The sequence below is a fragment of the Bufo gargarizans genome, chromosome 6, assembly GCF_014858855.1.
Source record: "Bufo gargarizans isolate SCDJY-AF-19 chromosome 6, ASM1485885v1, whole genome shotgun sequence".
NCBI classification, from domain to species: domain Eukaryota; kingdom Metazoa; phylum Chordata; class Amphibia; order Anura; family Bufonidae; genus Bufo; species Bufo gargarizans.
Window position 1 is genome coordinate 26,976,103 of NC_058085.1, and position 20,126 is coordinate 26,996,228.

The 20,126-nt window shown below is 44.4% G+C and overlaps 1 protein-coding gene and 1 long non-coding RNA gene across 2 annotated transcripts in view; both read left to right on the top strand.

The window, feature by feature from the left end:
* The first annotated feature begins 2,541 nt into the window (after nt 1-2,541).
* On the top strand, nt 2,542-7,900 carry LOC122940531. Its single transcript, XR_006390356.1, has 3 exons — nt 2,542-2,622; nt 7,574-7,717; nt 7,847-7,900. It is a non-coding gene; the product is annotated as an uncharacterized LOC122940531 (long non-coding RNA).
* A 1,862-nt stretch (nt 7,901-9,762) lies between these two features.
* LOC122941904 (oocyte zinc finger protein XlCOF6.1-like) overlaps nt 9,763-20,126 on the top strand; it is a 38,289-nt gene continuing 27,925 nt past the window's right edge. Inside the window, exons 1-2 of the mRNA XM_044299401.1 lie at nt 9,763-9,796; nt 9,919-9,974. Of these exons, the coding sequence (XP_044155336.1) occupies nt 9,763-9,796; nt 9,919-9,974 (90 nt within the window). The remainder of the gene's footprint in view (nt 9,797-9,918; nt 9,975-20,126) is intronic.

Sequence of the window (20,126 nt, forward strand, 5' to 3'; positions counted from 1 at the left end):
AGTTTAAAGAAAAACGTAAATTGCAATTGTTAGCATTAAGGAAGGATCCGAATGATGGTACGGCTGCCACATCGCCCGACCATACAAGGAGCAGGTCATCGATGTAGCGACCGTACCACCGGACGGATCCACTCCATGGGTTGGAATCAGAGAAAAGAAAATGATGTTCCCACCATGCCATATAAATGTTTGCAAGCGATGGTGAGAAACGGGCCCCCATAGAGACTCCTCTGCATTGGAGAAAAAATCTCCCATTGAACATAAAATAATTGTGCTGCATAAGAAATAATACAACTTTGCAGAGGAAATCTCTAAAGGGTAATGAGAAATTAGAATAAAGACTCAAAAACCAACCCAAAGAGATAATGGCAAGATCCTGGGGGATAGCCGTGTACAGGGAAGCAACATCAGCCGAAATCCAAGAAAAATCAGAGGACCACTGGAAGGAATGAAATGCCTGCAAGACTGAGGCAGTATCCCGCAAAAAACCAGGAATACACTGCACTAGTGGTTGCAACATGCTGTCCACCCAGGATGACAAATTTTCCGAAAAAGACCCAATACCCGAAACTATAGGGCGCATGGGGGGAGGGAATCCCTCTTTATGTATCTTGGGGAGGGAATGGAAGATGGGGACCACTGGATAAGAGACAAAAATATAATCAAATTGTTTTTGGTCCAAATAACCACTATCCAGTCCCTCCTCCAAGATACTCCTCAAAAGGGTTTGGAAAGGAGCGGTGGGATCCTGAGTCAACCTGGTATAGGTGGCGAAATCAGAGAGCATAAGCTCATTTTGTGCGGCATACACGGGTCTGTCCAGGATGACCACCGCTCCCCCCTTGTCAGCTTTTCTCACAATTATATCAGACATACTCTTCAGTTCTTTTAACGCTTTGCGTTCACTGGCCATGAGATTATTTTTGTTTTTATTTTTACTGTCATTTGTATCCCTGCTCTGAAGCACCCTATCAAGTTCAACCAGATCACATTCTACATTATCTTGGAATTGATCGAGAGCGGGGGTGCGTGACTGGATGGGATAAAAGTCTCTGTTATAGGTGCGAAAATTATTCGCAAAATCACTGTGCACCTGCTGCTCTGGATCAGTCCCAGAGAGAAAACGCATGGTCTGCATAGAGGCAATATGTGATAGTTCCTGAAAGGAAAAAGAAGACATCTGATCAACAGAAAAATTTGACTGGATTGTGTCAGCCTCTGCAGAACCTGTACCAACATTATCTGTATCAGAAAAGTGTTTTTTAATGGTAAGATTGCGTGCAAAACGGTTGACATCAAGTAAGGTGCGATATACATCAAAGTGCACTGTGGGAGAAAAAGATAAACCCTTGGCAAGTACATTAATTTGCAATTGTGAGAAAACCTTAGCTGATAGGTTTATGACTTGAATGTTACTTAAGTCTTTCTGTGACGTGACGGATAGCGACCTCCTCCTTGCATGCTTCCGCCCTGCACAGCGTTTTTTGTCGGCCTTGTAATAGCATTTGGGTTGGGATTGATGTCATGTGCAATACCCGAATGATTAGCAGAAAATGACACAGATGATTCTGGGGCAGAATCAGAGGATTCAGCATCAGTGGAGCTAAAGGCCACTTTGTTACCTCTGTTCTTTTTGTAATGCTGGCGTCGCTTCATGATAGAACGAGGTGTATAGGTACGCATATCAGTCCAATTATACACATTATTAGACCTGTAGTCCTGCATGTCACGATTGTATTTCTCTTGCTTAATGTGAATTAAACTGTCCTCCATTGTATTTAGACTCTGTTGGAGTTTCTGATCCAATTCTATGAATGAGGTGTGTCCTGTGTACCAGATTGTGATCACCCGTGTTTGGTGGTTCACTATTTAGTCTCGACCTCACTTCCCACTGATGCACATCATGACTAAGGATCCGCATCTACAGTGATCCGAAACCGGTCGATTTTCTGCATTGCTGTATGTTGGTTTTTATCTGCACGGGATTGAATAAAGCCTCAAGTATTTTTCAGTGAAGCTGGACCATCTTTCTTTCTTTTGGGATTACACATACACAGCTCTGCTGCACACACTGATAGATTTCTTCAGAGGCATATTACACATATACAGCTTGGTTGTATGCACATACAGCTCAACTACACAGACATTACACACATACAGCTCATCTACATAAACACTACAGCAGTGCTACATACACCCTGGAATTACAAACAGCACAGCAGAGCCCTAGATACACAGAGCAGATAAACCCGGTCATGTGATCTCCATGACACCACCCATAGATGATCACATGGTCATGACATCATCACAGGTCCTTTACTTCCTCCTGCAGCACAGCCTGGAGCCTGACTCCTCCCACACATGATCACATGGTCTTAACCTCATCACAGGTCCTTTACTTCCTCCTACAGCACAGCCTGGAGCTTGACTCCGCCCATATTTGGTCACCTGGCCATTACATCATCACAGGTCCTTAACTTCCTCCTACAGCAGAGCATGGAGACTGACTCCGCCCATATTTGGTCACATGGTCAGGACATCATCACAGGTCCTGTACCTTCTCCTGTAGCACAACCTGGAGTCTGACTCCTCCTGTAAACGCAGGAAGAAATAGAAACACAGGTAAGTGGACACTCCCCAGCTCCACACATGTAAGACTCCACAGCTGAGAAGATCCGCAGGTAATGAACAGATTCCCAACAACCTGAACCAGCAAGTAAGCGCGCAGGCTTCTGGGGCAGGACACAGCTCAAAGATATTATTATAAAAAGCAACTGACAAGAGGTCACTACTAACGTATAACGCGTTTCGCGCACCGGCCTTCCCCTCCTTCAGGTACAACATAAGCCTGGACCAGGGGGCGCTATATAGAAGACATATCCAGGAGATCTCAGAGACTTGGACTGGAGGAGGGGACATTATATAGAAGACATATCCAGGAGATCTCAGAGACGTGGACTGGAGCAGGGGGCGTTATATAGAAGACATATCCAGGAGATCTCAGAGATGTGGACTGGAGGCGGGGGTGTTATATAGAAGACATATCCAGGAGATCTCAGAGATGTGGACTGGAGCAGGGGGCGTTATATAGAAGACATATCCAGGAGATCTCAGAGACGTGGACTGGAGCAGGGGGCGTTATATAGAAGACATATCCAGGATATCTCAGAGACTTGGACTGGAGGAGGGGACGTTATATAGAAGACATATCCAGGAGATCTCAGAGACGTGGACTGGAGCAGGGGGCGTTATATAGAAGACATATCCAGGAGATCTCAGAGACGTGGACTGGAGCAGGGGGCGTTATATAGAAGACATATCCAGGAGATCTCAGAGACGTGGACTGGAGGAGGGGGCGTTATACAGAAGACATATCCAGGAGATCTCAGAGACGTGGACTGGAGGAGGGGACGTTATATAGAAGACATATCCAGGAGATCTCAGAGACGTGGGCTGGAGGAGGGGGCGTTATATGGAAGACATATCCAGGAGATCTCAGAGACGTGGGCTGGAGGAGGGGGCGTTATATAGAAGACATATCCAGGAGATCTCAGAGACGTGGACTGGAGCAGGGGGCGTTATATAGAAGACATGTCCAGGAGATCTCAGAGATGTGGACTGGAGCAGGGGGTGTTATATAGAAGACATATCCAGGAGATCTCAGAGACGTGGACTGAAGGAGGGGGCGTTATATAGAAGACATATCCAGGAGATGTCAGAGATGTGGACTGGAGCAGGGGACGTTATATAGAAGACATATCCAGGAGATCTCAGAGACGTGGACTGGAGGAGGGGGCGTTATATAGAAGACATATCCAGGAGATCTCAGAGATGTAGACTGGAGCAGAGGGCGTTATATAGAAGACATATCCAGGAGATCTCAGAGATGTGGACTGGAGGAGGGGGCGTTATATAGAAGACATATCCAGGAGATCTCAGAGACGTGGACTGGAGCAGGGGCCGTTATATAGAAGACATATCCAGGAGATCTCAGAGACGTGGACTGGAGCAGGGGCCGTTATATAGAAGACATATCCAGGAGATCTCAGAGACGTGGACTGGAGCAGGGGCCGTTATATAGAAGACATATCCAGGAGATCTCAGAGACGTGGACTGGAGCAGGAGGCGTTATATAGAAGACATATCCAGGAGATCTCAGAGACGTGGACTGGAGGAGGGGGCGTTATATAGAAGACATATCCAGGAGATCTCAGAGACATGGACTGGAGGAGGGGGCGTTATATAGAAGACATATCCAGGAGATCTCAGAGACGTGGACTGGAGGAGGGGGCGTTATATAAAAGCTATATCCAGGAGATCAGAGATGTGGAATGGAGGAGGGGGTGTTATATAGAAGACATATCCAGGAGATCTCAGAGACGTGGACTGGAGCAGGGGCCGTTATATAGAAGACATATCCAGGAGATCTCAGAGATGTAGACTGGAGCAGAGGGCGTTATATAGAAGACATATCCAGGAGATCTCAGAGATGTGGACTGGAGGAGGGGGCGTTATATAGAAGACATATCCAGGAGATCTCAGAGACGTAGACTGGAGCAGGGGCCGTTATATAGAAGACATATCCAGGAGATCTGAGACGTGGAATGGAGGAGGGGGTGTTATATAGAAGACATATCCAGGAGATCTCAGAGACGTGGACTGGAGGAGGGGGCGTTATATAGAAGACATATCCAGGAGATCTCAGAGACGTGGACTGGAGCAGGGGACTGGAACGCCCAAAACATAAGAATTCATCCTTTTCTAACAATCACTAAAAACATGACTGGATAATGAGTGGCCCTACAAGAAGAGGATCACCCCCCAAGGATATATAAATACAGGACACGAGGCTGAAGTTGGTTTCTTATTCAGAAGTTGCAGTGAGCGTCCCGGGGGGAAATCATGTGAAAGCAGCATTAAAATACAAAAGACGGGCTCAAAATGGGCAGAAAAGTGTGATTTAAAGACTGAAATTAATTCGGGCACTGATCTGACACTGGTGACATACAGAGGGTGGTGCCCGCACCGTATACAGGGGAGTTCCGCCCAAACTGGTTCTGGGCACAAGAACTGGCAGCAAAGTGGACAGACGGACACTGTCACTGATTTCAATAAGTAACTGGTGTTTTCAAATGGTTTAATGAATATGGGCCGGGCTGAACTGGAATGTATATGATGTGGGGCATCACCCTCTGTGTGTTGGCGGCCGAATTTGGGGGTATTTATTATTAGGAGAATATTTGAACTCGGTTTTGCTTCAGTCTGTGTTGGAGAACGTTGTGCCACATTTATCAAATGTCACATGTTGTTTGATAAATTTGGCTTGTCCTTGAACCTAACACTTCTGTCTAGAGAAGCTCCTCCAGTTTTCCTCCTCTTTGCTCCTGGAGTGAGATTGCGACTAAAAAAAGTGTCAATGATAAATCTGGAGTGAAACTCATTAACATAGCTAACCACGCCCACTTTCCCACCCATATTACAAAACTGGAGTCAGTGGTGTACACATGCAAAAAGTCACAAAAGCCATATTTTGCAACTTTTTGATGCCAGAATGCTGGAGTAAAGGTATAATAAATCAGGGCCATGTAATGTAAAAGGGTTAATGTGATCTTCATTCCGGGGTGTTAGTTCGCTCTGCAGGTCTGTCTGCATTTTATTCTATGTTTTGTTTTATTCCCAGTTTTATGACTTGTTGATCAACTTATGTTTGGTATTTTCTATATATTGGATTTTATGACATATCATGAAACTGCCTTGACCTCACATATGTTTTGATCCATATACAGTCAGGTCCATAAATATTGGGACATGGACATAATTCTAACATTTTTGGCTCTATACACCACCACAATGGATTTGAAATGAAACAAACAAGATGCGCTTTAACTGCAGACTGACAGCTTTAATTTGAGGGCATTTACATCCAAATCAGGTGAACGGCGCAGGAATTACAACAGTTTGCATATGTGCCTCCCACTTGTTAAGGGACCAAAAGTAATGGGACAGAATAATAATCATAAATCAAACTTTCACTTTTTAATACTTGGTTGCAAATCCTTTGCAGTCAATTACAGCCTGAAGTCTGGAACGCATAGACATCACCAGACGCTGGGTTTCATCCCTGGTGATGCTCTGCCAGGCCTCTACTGCAACTGTCTTCAGTTCCTGCTTGTTCTTGGGGCATTTTCCCTTCAGTTTTGTCTTCAGCAAGTGAAATGCATGCTCAATTGGATTCAGGTCAGGTGATTGACTTGGCCATTGCATAACCTTCCACTTCTTTCCCTTAAAAAACTCTTTGGTTGCTTTTGGAGTATGCTTTGGGTCATTGTCCATCTGCACTGTGAAGCGCCGTCCAATGAGTTCTGAAGCATTTGGCTGAATATGAGCAGATAATATTCCCCGAAACACTTCAGAATTCATCCTGCTGCTTTTGTCAGCAGTCACATCATCAATAAATACAAGAAAACCAGTTCCATTGGCAGCCATACATGCCCACGCCATGACAGTACCACCACCATGCTTCACTGATGAGGTGGTATGCTTAGGATCATGAGCAGTTCCTTTCCTTCTCCATACTCTTCTCTTCCCATCACTCTGGTACAAGTTGATCTTGGTCTCATCTGTCCATATGATGTTGTTCCAGAACTGTGAAGGCTATTTTAGATGTTGTTTGGCAAACTCTAATCTGGCCTTCCTGTTTTTGAGGCTCCCCAATGGTTTACATCTTGTGGTGAACCCTCTATATTTACTCTGGTGAAGTCTTCTCTTGATTGTTGACTTTGACACACATACACCTGCCTCCTGGAGAGTGTTCTTGATCTGGCCAACTGTTGTGAAGGGTGTTTTCTTCACCAGAGAAAGAATTATTCGGTCATCCGCCACAGTTGTTTTCCATGGTCATCCGCCACAGTTGTTTTCCATGGTCTTCCGGGTCTTTTGCTGTTGCTGAGCTCACCAGTGTGTTCCTTCTTCTTAAGAATGTTCCAAACAGTTGTTTTGGCCACACCTAATGTTTTTGCTATCTCTCTGATGGGTTTGTTGTGTTTTTTCAGCCTAATGATGGCTTGCTTCACTGATAGTGACAGCTCTTTGGATCTCATCTTGAGAGTTGACAGCAACAGATTCTAAATGCAAATAGCACACTTGAAATGAACTCTGGACCTTTTATCTGCTCATTGTAATTGGGATAATGAGGGAATAACACACACCTGGCCATGGAACAGCTGAGAAGCCAAATGTCCCATTACTTTTGGTCCCTTAACAAGTGGGAGGCACATATGCAAACTGTTGTAATTCCTGCACCGTTCACCTGATTTGGATGTAAATACCCTCAAATTAAAGCTGACAGTCTGCAGGTAAAGCACATCTTGTTTGTTTCATTTCAATTCCATTGTGGTGGTGTATAGAGCCAAAAATGTTTGAATTTTTTTGGTGTCCTAATATTTATCGACCTGACTGTAAAAAGAGAGAACACAACGTCTACACTTTATTATCTCCTCCGATGTCTCCTCTTATCTCCAGTTATCTCCAGTTATTGTACTTTTTTACATCTTCTCATCTTCTCTCCATTCAGGTTCCCACAATATAGGATCCGCTCAGTGGAGATCTTCTATATAATATCCTTCTCCTCATTAACCCGACAAGGATGGACATGGACAAGATGGCAGAGAGGATAATAAATCTCACCCTAGAGATCCTCTTCTGTCTTACTGGAGAGGTGAGAGATTCTGATGATGTCACATTACATCATCTTCTCTATGTTACTAACAGATGGACATGACTGGATAGGTGAGGGACTCTGGAGATGTATGGAGAGATATTTATTACTGTGTCTCTCCATAACCAGGACTACACAGTAGTGAAGAAGACCTCTAGTGAGCGATGTCAGGACCCTGTGTCTGAAGGATGGGGAAGAACCCTGAGCCCAATCATGGGACCTCCACCTCACCCCCTGATACATGAGGAAATCAATAGAGAGGAGATCCTAGAACTCACCAACAAGATGATTGAGCTGCTGACTGGAGAGGTGACACTGCTGGGAATGCTGGGACATTATACAGGAACACTATGAAACGATCTGGGTGATGACTGTATCATTGTGTTGTCAGGTTCCTATAAGGTGTCAGGATGTCACCGTCTATTTCTCCATGGAGGAGTGGGAGTATTTAGAAGGACACAAAGATCTGTACAAGGACGTCATGATGGAGGATCACCGGCCTCTCACATCACCAGGTAATAGACATGACTAAATACACATGTCCTCTCATTATCTGTATGTAAGGGATGAATTCAGTCACTGGATGTGTTTCCTACAGTTGGAAATTGGCCACAACAACACAAAACTTTTTGAAGCAACTTCTTCTTCAGAAGATTCTTTTGTTTAAGCCTCATTCATATGTCAGTGTTTTGTCAGTGATTTCCATCAGTGATTGTGAGCCAGAAGCAGGATTGGAGCCTCCACAGACATAAGGTATAGGGGAAACTCTGTACCTGTTCTGTGTTTAGAGTCTCACCAGGTTTGAGGCTTAAAATCTCTGATGGAAATCTGAAGAGCAGCAAGACACCATTGACATCAATGTAAAATGTAGGCAGACTATGGCATAAGAGATAAATGGAAGTGAATTACAGCCGTGGTAAAAGGCAGCGCTCTGTTATAAGTCCTGGACACCGTCCTTTATACCTCAGAGGACAAAGGAATAATTCATATTTTAATTCAAGTTTTCCGCAGTGTGTCGCTGTACGTAGACTTCAGTGTTTTACACACGATTACCTCATTCCATCATCATTATACGTAACCGTAGATCTACAAGTTACACCGACAACAACTTCTAATTGGATAAAAGTTCCTTATCACGATCTCCTGTTGCATAAATAATTTGTTCCATTAATCCTCTCCAATTCAAGTACCAATCTCCATTTTTCTTTCCAAAGAGCCCCATGGTCCATAAAGCCAAGATCGGCTCTTTCATTAATCACCGGTCCAACACCAAGGATCGATCATGATCATAAACATGCAAATGGTTAATTTTAATAGACAAATACATTTATCTTGGCCAAGGCTTCCACTTCTAGTGCAAATATTATCTACTTTCTAAAGGTCACCATTCCATCATAACATTTTATCGATTACTTAAAGGCCTCTATTTTCTCAGCAAAAGTAGTTAGTACTAAAAGTACTCACTTCAAAATGGTGATTAACTCTTTAGCTAAGCTCCTTTTTGAGGTGTAAACACAAGGGGGGTCCTTTACTATTCTGAAATAAACCTAAATTAGACGTATTTCAGGCAGCAGATGTCGGTGCAATGGGGGGCGGCAGGTCTACAATTGTCGGTGTGCAGTGGGCGGGGAAGGGAACGGGCCGGCAGGCCTGTCTCATTTACCATTTTCTACAAATGTTTCAGGTGTAGAAAAGGGTCTAAATGTAAGACAGCTTGGAAGATGTCTTACATTTAGAAATGGTGCTGGAAGCCCTGAAGTTATGGAAAGGCCTGCGCCTCTTCATAACTTGGGTGGAACCACCACCAGCTTAGGGCTTTTTTTAAGACCTGCGCCTAAAACACAGGTCTTAATAAATGTGTCCCAAGATGTATACCTAGGAGAACATGGCTGACCATCCGATCTAATTCTGATTCTGCAACACCTACAGTTAAGGAAGAGAGAACAACACCCAAGAGATGTCCCAGTCCTCTTCTTCCACAGGATAATTCAGAAGAACATCACTATGTCCCACAGAATGATCAGGTAGATGGATATAAGGACATCATGATGGAGGATCACAAGCCCCTCATATCACCAGGTAATAGACATGACTAAATACACACGTCCTCTCATTATCTGTATGTAAGGGATGAATTCAGTCACTGGATGTGTTTCCTACAGTTAAGGAAGAGAGAAGAACACCAGAGAGATGTCCCAGTCCTCTTCTTCTACAGGATGGTTCAGAAGAACATCACAATGTCCCACAGGATGATCAGGTAGATAGAGATAAGGTCTCATGAAATGTTCCCTTTGATCTGTAGAAGACTGTGAAGATCTTGTTTTCAGTCTTGTTTTATCCACCAGTATTATATGATTTATCCTTGTATAATGAGAAAGATGCAGATGGCAGGATTACAGCTGACCATAGACATTGTATGTTGTCTGGATCTTCTCACTATTTTCTGCCTGTATAGACTTTTAAGATGGCCTTCTCTGTCAACTGCTGCAGATCTTTTGTGGTTGCACAAGAGTAGCATAACAGTTTTCTGAGAGGTCTTAGGCCGGGACCATGCAATACTACAAATGGTCAACCATAGTTGTGCTCGGATTGTCAGCTTGAACATGAACATCAGGAGATAAATGCATCATTATCTTCAAAGGTTTTGTAGTCTAGGCTGCAGTCTCCTGGTGTCTCCTTACTGTCAGAATGGCAGTACCAAGATCATACCACGGATTCTATTCTAGCACATGTAGATGCAAGTCATCCTTCTTACTTGCATAGAGTATAATATAATATTCAGGGGCGTAGCTAAAGGCTCATGTGCCCAGGTGCAAGAGTTCAGCTTGGTCCCCCTTCCCTCAAACCAAATTCTTGACCTTACCCCTTCCCTCCTGCCAGAGATGTAACTTGACCTGCATGAACTTTGTATAGTACCGGTGTCTTCTTATGTGGCTCCAGGGTCTTTGGGCCCCCTCAGGCTCCTAGGCCCTGTAGTGACTGCACCCCTTACAGCAGGGGTGGGAAACCTTTTTGATGCCGAGGTCCATTTGGATATTTGTAACATCATTCGGGGGCCAAACAAAGTTGTCAACTTAAAAAAATTTCCGGCTATATTTGGTCAAAGATATGTGACTTAGGGGTAAGTTACAGAAATTGCTCTTCAATTTAAAAAAATCTAGAGCGCTATATTTTTGCTGCACAAAATGGCACCTGCGCTATATATTACAAATAGTACAGGCGCCATTTTGAACACATATAGCAGTCTAATTTTTAAGTTGAGAATGTTATATATTTAGTTCTTTATTTGGCATTAATGGCAGCTAAGCTAAACCCAGAGGGGTCCAGAGAAGGGTTCACCAAGCTTTCGCTCTCCCTGCTACTCTCCCTGCCTCTTTCTTTGCAAATGTCCCTGCCTTTGTCCCTTTCTCAGCCTCAGATCTGCCCCCCACCTCCATCAGCCTCAAATCAGACCCCATCAAACCTCCCAGCCTCAGATCAGACATTTAAAATAAATAATACAAAAATAAACTTGCCTCTCGAGCTCCGGATGGTGCTGCCACTTGGTAGATTCACTTACCCTCCCTGGTCTTCTTCCCGCCACGCTGTACTGTGACCTGACAGCGCACAGCGTCAGGTCATAGTCTGCATCTACATGCTCTACGTCCTGACGCTGTACGTGTCAGAACACAGCGTGGGGCCGGAAGAAGACCAGGGAAGGTGAGTACAGGTAGCAATGCGCTGTTCTCACCTTCCTGTGCCTCCCGCATGCTAATGACTGCTTCCATAATGGAAGCGGTCATTAGCATTTTCACAATGTGTTCCGGCGGGAGGCTGGGGCCACATGAAATGGTCCCGCGGGCTGCATACGGCCCACGGACCAGAGGTTCCCCACAACTGCCTTACAGCTACGCCCCTGATAATATTGGAAGTTGATTATTGGAAAAGCTATACAGGATTATTTTCAATAGTGAATACAACTACAGCTTGTAGATTTTGATCTTGATAGTAGAGTTTTATTATTATATAACATACGGCAATATTGATGCGTGCCGTTTCGGCTCGCAGGCCTACCTCAGATACTATGCCACAGTTGTGATTGAGAAGGTAAGGAAATGAGCCAGAGGACGCAGTATAGAAGCAGTCATGTATCATACATGTTTGTTGTAAAGAGCGTCCGTGTCTGAGGTAGGCCTGCGAGCCGAAATATCACGCATGAATATTACCGTATGTTATATAATAATAAAACTCTACTTTCAAGATCAAAATCTATAAGCTGTAGTTGTATTCACTATTGATGACGGGGTTGGAACCCTACTTACAGCTCATACACGGAGTGCGACAAAGATTTATTAGGATTATTTTCATCAGCACATATAATTCTAACTCTCCAACAATGTTCTAGCTGCTCAGATGCATCCATCCATTTTGAACCTTTGATTATGGACACCTGGTCATGTGATCTCTAGTCTGACCTCCAGTCTGAGGCTTGCTGTCTCTCTCCTGTGTGGCCGACATCCTGTGATCTACAAGATTACAGCATCATTTATCAGATCCCTCTGGAGAGCTCCCCCCCCCCCCCCCCCCCCCCACCAGCTGCTCCTCCTTGTCTTCTGTCTGTCCCTAAACATATCATGCTGCTGAAGATCTCCTCTCTTAGAGTCTAAACCTTTGCTCTTCTAGTGTAATGGATAATGTAGAGATGAGATCTTCAGCAGCATGATCTGTTTAGGGACATACAGAAGACAAGGAGGAGCAGCTGGTGGGGAGGGAGCTTTGTTTTTGTATGGCAGACAAATTTTTGCAACATTCTTACTGAATCCAATTAGTTTAGAGTCAATTTGCTCATCTTTACTCTGAAGGTATATATTTCAGGGACTCGTTGACTAAACTTTAGACAATGAGTCCCTGACATTAATACGTAATTGGTCTGCCATACAAAAACAAGTTTATGCGATATCATTTCAGATAAAATCACCTGAAAGCAGTGCCCAGTGTGTTTAATGTCAGTATTAGCAGGGAAAACCATGAAGAAGGTAGAGGACTGTGGATAACATGTCACTGGGAGGAAGTGGGGAGGGGGCGGAGTCTGACAAAGAACGATTATAGACACAAGTCACTAACGTAGTGTGATAGGAACACTACAGAGAGGGAATTCGATTAGGGAAAGTATTAAGGGAGTGAGGGGATGCTAAAACCGTGCTTAAAGTGGTTGTCTCACCTCACTTGTTCAGCTTGTCTGGCAGCCTGCTCTGCGCTTCATTTTCTGATTTCCTGCCTCCAAGGCTGGGCCACCACCCCGGCTTTTCGTGACATCACATCTGCTCTTCAGCCATGTATGCTCACTTCCGATGCTTGTCTGATTAGGGGGGCGAGGCGGGCTATCATTCAGACAGCCTGAGCCCACCCAGCCTTAGAGTCGGAAAACCAGGTTTATTTGGTCTCCTTGCTAAGAAGGTGTGGTGGCTCAGTTGGTAGTGTGCATGGGTTTATCTACTGGATTCTACAGTGCGGGCAGGCGTTTTTTCCATTACGTCCCCCTTCCGGACAGGAAACAGGAACTTCCCAGATCTTTATAAGTATCCTCCTCTCTCCACTCCTCACTTTTCTTCCTGTTTCCTGTCCATAGGACAGGTATATGGATCTTTCCCGGATCGATTATGCAGGCTGCAGGACCTCTAGGGTTGAATTATATACCTAGTGGAGGGTACCTGACGGTGTAAGACTCCACTAGGAGCCGCTGTGAAGCCCGGATTGTCTCTTTTTGGTGCCATGGGGGGGATTCCTTTTGGCTTCCTCATGTCCCTTCTGCCTGTGGGGGGAGGGGAATCTGTCCTCTCCCTGCACGTCGTAGCGGCGTGTACTAGCAGGCCCTGTTTCCGGCACGTGGTGAGCTGGCGCGCAGGATGTGACGTGTGCATTCCACGCTGGTGCAGGGAAGGGGGGGAGCCAGAAACATGAAGGGTGGTACGCGCCCTTCGAAAGGAGACTCCGGCCGGCCATCATGGAAGGGAGCAGCAGCGGTGTGGCAGGTTGCTGTACAGTGACCACTGCCCTTCCAGAGTCCCCTTGTAATTGCACTGATGATTATGCAGAAGGAGGGGGATAGACCACAGCACACTGAAGGCAGGAGTACCACTCCGAATCTGGCATAGTACTCCTGGGGGTAAGAGGGGTTGTACCCCACTATCTCCTGGTTAGGAGATTATTGTTTCTTATGTTATTCACTGTGGGCTATGTGTTAATGGTGGTTAAGGAGCCCCCAAGGAAGGTCACCCACAAGACAAAATGCAGAGAGTGTGGGATTTGCAAAAAGAAGTTAATCCGATCTTAGGCTACTTTCACACTTGCGGCAGAATGATCCGGCAAAACGTATGCCAACTGATGGCATTTGTAAGGTTACTTTCACACTAGCGGCAGGACGGATCCGACAGGCATTCAAAATACTGGAATGCCGGATCCGTTTTTTTCCGGATGACACCGTAAAGACGGATCCGGCATTTCAATGCATTTTTCTGACTGATCAGGCATTTTTCCGACTGATCAGGATCCTGATCAGTCTTAGACTACTTTCACACTAGCAGAAAGACAGATCCGACAGGCTGTTCACCCTGTCGGATCCATCCTGTCGCTATTTCGCCGTGCCGCCGGACTGCCGCTCTGTCCCCATTGACTATAATGGGGACGGGGGCGGAGCTCCGGCGCAGCACGGCAGTGCACAGCGGAAGGCTGCCGGACTAAAAATACTGCATGTCCGACTTTTTAGTCCGGCGGCCTCTCGCCGTGCACTGCCGTGCTGCGCCAGAGCGGCAGTCCGGGGGCAAGGCAAAATAGCGGCAGGATGGATCCGACAGGGTGAACAGCCTGTCGGATCTGTCCTTCTGCTAGTGTGAAAGTAGTCTAAGACTGATCAGGATCCTGATCAGTCGGAAAAATGCCTGATCAGTCAGAAAAATGCATTGAAATGCCGGATCCGTCTTTCCAGTGTCATCCGGAAAAAAACGGATCCGGCATTCCAGTATTTTGAATGCCAAATCCGGCACTAATACATTCCTATGGATCTGGAATTCAGGCAGGTCTTCAGTTTTTTAGTCCGGAGATAAAACCGCAGCATGCTACCGTTTTATCTTTGTCCTGATCAGTCAAAAAGACTGAACTGAAGACATCCTGAACGGATTGCTCTCCTTTCAGAATGCATGGGGATAAAACTGATCAGTTATTTTCCGGTATTGAGCCCCTAGGACGGAACTCTATGCCGGAAAAGAAAAACGCAAGTGTTAAAGTACCCTTATCCCTAAGCCTGTTGTCAAGCATGTTTGGAAGAGTGGTAGCGGAAGAATCCACATCTCTCTTCCAGAACATTCAAAACCTGGTCAAAATTGATGTCCATTCTTCGGTAGAACAGCTTAATAAATCACTTCCTAGCTTCTCTAGGCAGAGGAAAGTTCAGGTTGTAGTATCATACTCTACTGAGTCTGATTGGGAGGAAGAAAGCTTAATAGAAAATTCAGATTCTTGCTCCGAGGACCTTGCCGGAGGGCCATTATTTAAAGTAGAGGATACAGACCTTTTTATTAAGAGCAGTGAGGTCTACTATGGAATTGGAAGTGAAAAGGAATCCAGGTCAAAAGGGGATTTAATGTTTAAAATTCTGAGACCAAGGAAATTAAGAGTGTTTCCCATACAGGACTGTGTTAAGGAATTGCTAAAAAGAGAAGTAAGAAGCCAGTTAAGTTTTTTTTCCTAGATCAGGTAAAGGAAGTATCTGTTTAAGAATCAGGAAATAGCGGCATGGCAAGATGTACCGCGGGTGGATGCCCCTGTGGCAAAAGTCAATAAAGAAATCGGGCCTCCCATTTGAGTATTTGGGGGTCTCTTAAAGACCCAATGGATAAAAGAGCTGACACCCTATCTTAGGAAAAAAAAAAAAATTGGGAGGCATCCACTTTTTCCTTTAAACCTAATATTGCTATGACATTCGTGGCTAGGTCACTTCATTTTTGGTTGGGGGAGTTAGAATCACATATAGCCAGTAAAACCCAGAGAGAACAACTGCTGGAAGCAATCCCTACTATGCTGAAGGCAGTTGATTATATTTTAGACGCGTAGGCTGACACGTTAAGACTTTCAGCCAGAGCTGCGGCTTGTCCAATTCTGCCAGAAGATCCCTATGGTTAAATGTGGGAAAAGGGGACATTGTATCAAAATCCAAATTACGCATCCTTCCTTGTCAGGGTAATTTTCTATTTGGTCCCGCACTGGATGATATATTGGTCAAAGCCTCTGATAAGAAAAAGGGGTTTCCAGAACCATTTTTTTTTCCAAACAAAGAAAGCCGTTTAAATTTAGAGAGAAAAAGGAGGAGGCTAGGGACCAAAGGAAAAGCTCGGATTGGAGAAGAAATAAATCAAAAGGTCTGTTGTTTAAGTCCAAATATCAGTCTTGAAAACACAACTCGGCAATTACGCCAAGCTTGCCAAAATATTACAGCAAATAAGTCCTCACCAAGGAGAGTAAAAATTACAGCTTTACGACATCGTTCCCCGAAACAGGCAGCTTTATTAGGGGAAATAAAAGACCTAAGGGGCAAATCAGTCTTGATCTAAGTGCGGGTAGAAGAAAGAGGGGAAGGATTTTATTCGACACTTTATCTGATCCCCAAACCGAAAGGGTCCTATGGGACAATAACAAATCTGAAAGACCCGAGCTCTTGTCTGTCCTATCATAAGTACCGGATGGCATTCGTAGCATCAACAGTCCTTTATCTGTTCCCCAATTGTGTTATGGCTTTAATAGATATCAAGGACTCCTATTTTCACGTACCCATACATCCCTCTTCCCAGAAGTTTCTCAGGGTTGCAGTGCAGACAAAAGATTCAGTCCTTCATCTACAGTTCAGAGCGCTTCCCTTTGGGGTGTCTCAGGCACCAAGAATCTTCACAAAACTAATGGCGGAGGTGATGGCGCAAATAAGGAGATAGACATCATAATCATCCCGTACCTGGATGATCTCCTTATAGTGCGACAGTCTCCGAATTTCTTTTCAAGACAGATTCAGGAGGTGTTAAGGACCTTGACAAATCTAGGTTGGTTCATAAACTGGGAGAAATTGTGTCTGACACCAAATAAGCACTGTACTTTCCTAGGTATCCATCTAGATTCACAAAGATCCTTTCTTCCGGAAAGGGAGAGACTTTTTAATATAACGAAAGATGAGGGAATTCAGCTAAACCAGATTCTCTACCCTAAGACAAGCCATGTCAGTGCTAGGTCTAATGACATCATGCATTCCAGCGGTGATAGGGGGCCCAGTTCAGGTCAAGGATCCTTCAGGCTTACATTCTATCATGCTGGAGCATAGATCTTGCATCCCTAGATTGCAGGATTCCGATTCCCGAGTCAGTGACTGTCTCCCTGTATTGGTGGATGGATCCAGTAACCTGAGATCAAAGGGGTAATGGATAAAAGTCAATCCTATAATAATTATAACAGAGGACAGCCCGAGGGGGTGGGGAGTTCACTCAGATTCGTTTCCCCCCCCCCCCCCAAGGTCAGTGGTTGTCTGCCCAAGGGCAGCAGTCCCAGAATTTCAGAGAGCTGAGGGCAATATTTTGTGCTCTGAAGAATTCCTCCCCTTTTTAATAAACAGACATGTGAGGATATTTTCCGGCTTCCTAAGCAGGCACAGGGTCAGACCGGGGGAGTGGTGCCTTTGTCAGGAAGTGTTCAACCAAATAATGGGTTTATGGGGGACCCTATCAATAGACCTGTTTGGCTTCCAAAGAGAACAGCAAGTGCAAGATTTTTTTTTTTCTCTCAATCCAGCAGATCATTCTCAGGGGATAGATGCTCTGTCTCAACCATGGAGGGAAGGTCTATGGGATGCGTTTCCCTCTCTGGGCTTGCTACCCTGAGTAATTCTGAAAAATCAGGAGGGAGGATGCTACAGTAATATTAATAGACCCTATTGGCCGAAAAGAGTATGATTTACGTGGCTGAGGAAACTGTCCCTTTTAGATCCTTGGGTACCTACAGAAAGGGTAGATTGTTGTATCAAGGCCTCTACTTCTTCCGGAAGTAGCAAAATTATATTCGACGGCCTGGATACTGAGAGGGAATTCCTTAGATCCAGGGGTCTGTCAGAACAGGTGATTGGTACGCTTCTGGCTAGCAGAAAAATGATTCTTCTGATATATATGTGAGATTCTGGAAAGCCTTTATCAGTTTTTTCCAGATCAGACTCGGATCTATCCTTACCCCCAGATATGCCAGTGATTTTAAACTTTCTACAGGAAGGGCTTAATAAAAAGTTAAGACCTAGTACCTTAAAAGTTAAGGTTTCAGCACTTGTTTGAGGTTAGATTGTCAGTTCATCCCTGGATAAAGAGGTTTATAAGAGCATACTCCAGACTGAATCCGTCCATTAGACCCAGATCATCCCCTTGGGATCTTAATGTGGTCCTTTCTAGTATAACTCAAAGTCCATTTGAACCTATAGATTCCATCCCTGTAAGAATGTTATCTTACAAATCAGCCTTTCTATTGGCAATTACCTCAGCTAAACGGGTGGGGCAGATATCTGCCTTATCTGCGTTTCCAAGACCTTTTATAAACGTTACATGTTGGATCTTTCATCTAGTCAGGACTTGGTCTTGGGAAGAAAAGTTCTGCAGGCTGTAGCCCCCCCCCCAAGGCATCTAGTCTCCCCCAGTTGCTGTCATGAGGCGTAATGGAAATACATGATTACACTTACCGGTAATCCATTTCCCATGAGCACATGACAGCACGCACCTACATTATATATGTGTGTGTGTGTGTGTGTGTGTGTGTATATGTATATATATATATACAAAAAAAAAAGTTGATTTAGGCGCACATATGTATGTAATAGAAGTGAATGTTTCACGGTATATACAATTATTTCAGTCCTATGGCTCTTGTCACAAACTAAGGAGTGGAGAGAGGAGGATCCTTTTAAAGATCTGGGGAGTTCCTGTTTCCTGTCTGGAAGGGGAGGATCTCTCATAGGTGCTGTCATGGGCTCATGGAAAAGGATTACCGGTAAGTGTAATCTATGTTTTTGGTTTTGTTTTTGAATTTTTTTTCAAGCTCCCCACTACATTGTGTGCAATATTAACTTTTCCTACAAAAAATCAAGCCCTCTTAAGGCTATATGAACGGAAAAAAAAAAGTTATGGCTCTAGGAAGGCAGGGAGTGAAAAATAAAAGCAGAAAAACTGAAAATCAAAAGGTCCTTAAAGGGTTATGCATGTTGCATTAAAACACAAACATGTTACATCAACAACAACAATTTTATGTCCATATTATTAAACACACAGTTCGAAGACATTTTACAACAAACGCTGCATTGTTATATTGTGTTAGTGAACATATTAGTACATGAGACTGTGTGTATTAAAGATATTTTAGTACACAATTTTGATTGTTTTACCACTGTTATTAAACACATAGTTCTAAGACATTTAACTGCATTCTTCCCAAAGTAAATTGTCAATACCAGTGTGGAGTGTGTTTGTAGAAGTGGAGAGACATTTAATTGTGCCACTGCCTTTTTAATTACAAAAAACACACTTGCCATTTTGCTTTTACTGTTAAATAATCTGTCTATACCAAACCCCTGACTTTTCATTTATTCACCTCATAATAAACTGTATGAAAATTGGAAGAGTGCAAAACGAAAGACCCATGCCTCGTCCTCCTAGAGTCAGAATGTATGTAGTACCAGCAGTATCAGTACCTGCCAGGAGTAGTAGTAGTTGGCCACAGTTCTCCTTGGCTCCTAATATTATTGAGGACACAGAAGATGGAATTGTCGACTGGATGGCTCAGTGTTTAGACTACCATCAGGGGGAGATTCGGGGGAGGAGGGACACCCCATGCACAGCTGTGTTTGTGGTTGTAGGAGTACAGGCACCTGTAGCTGCACTGGTAGTGGCAGGGGCAGTGATAGCAGCATTGGAACTCAAGGCAAGTATAAAGCAGGTAATCTGGAGGGGGCTAGGAAGCCCATGATGACATATCACAGTTTTCATGGCAGAGAGGTTGAAGACTATTACTATGATTGTGTGTTGGAGCTAGATCAGGGTGCTGAGAAAAAGGTAACAGCAGAGGATGGTGGCAGTGGCAGCAATACAGAGTGAAGGCAACATAGTACATAAGGCCGAAAAAAGACATTTGTCCATCCAGTTCGGCCTGTTATCCTGCAAGTTGATCCAGAGGAAGGAAGGCAAAAAAAAAAACCTGTGAGGTAGAAGCCAATTTCCCCCACTTTAGGGGAATAAAAAATTCCTTCCCGACTCCAATCAGGCAATCAGAATAACTCCCTGGATCAACGACCCCTCTCTAGTAGCTATATCCTGTAATATTATTACGCTCCAGAAATACATCCAGGCCCCTCTTGAATTCCTTT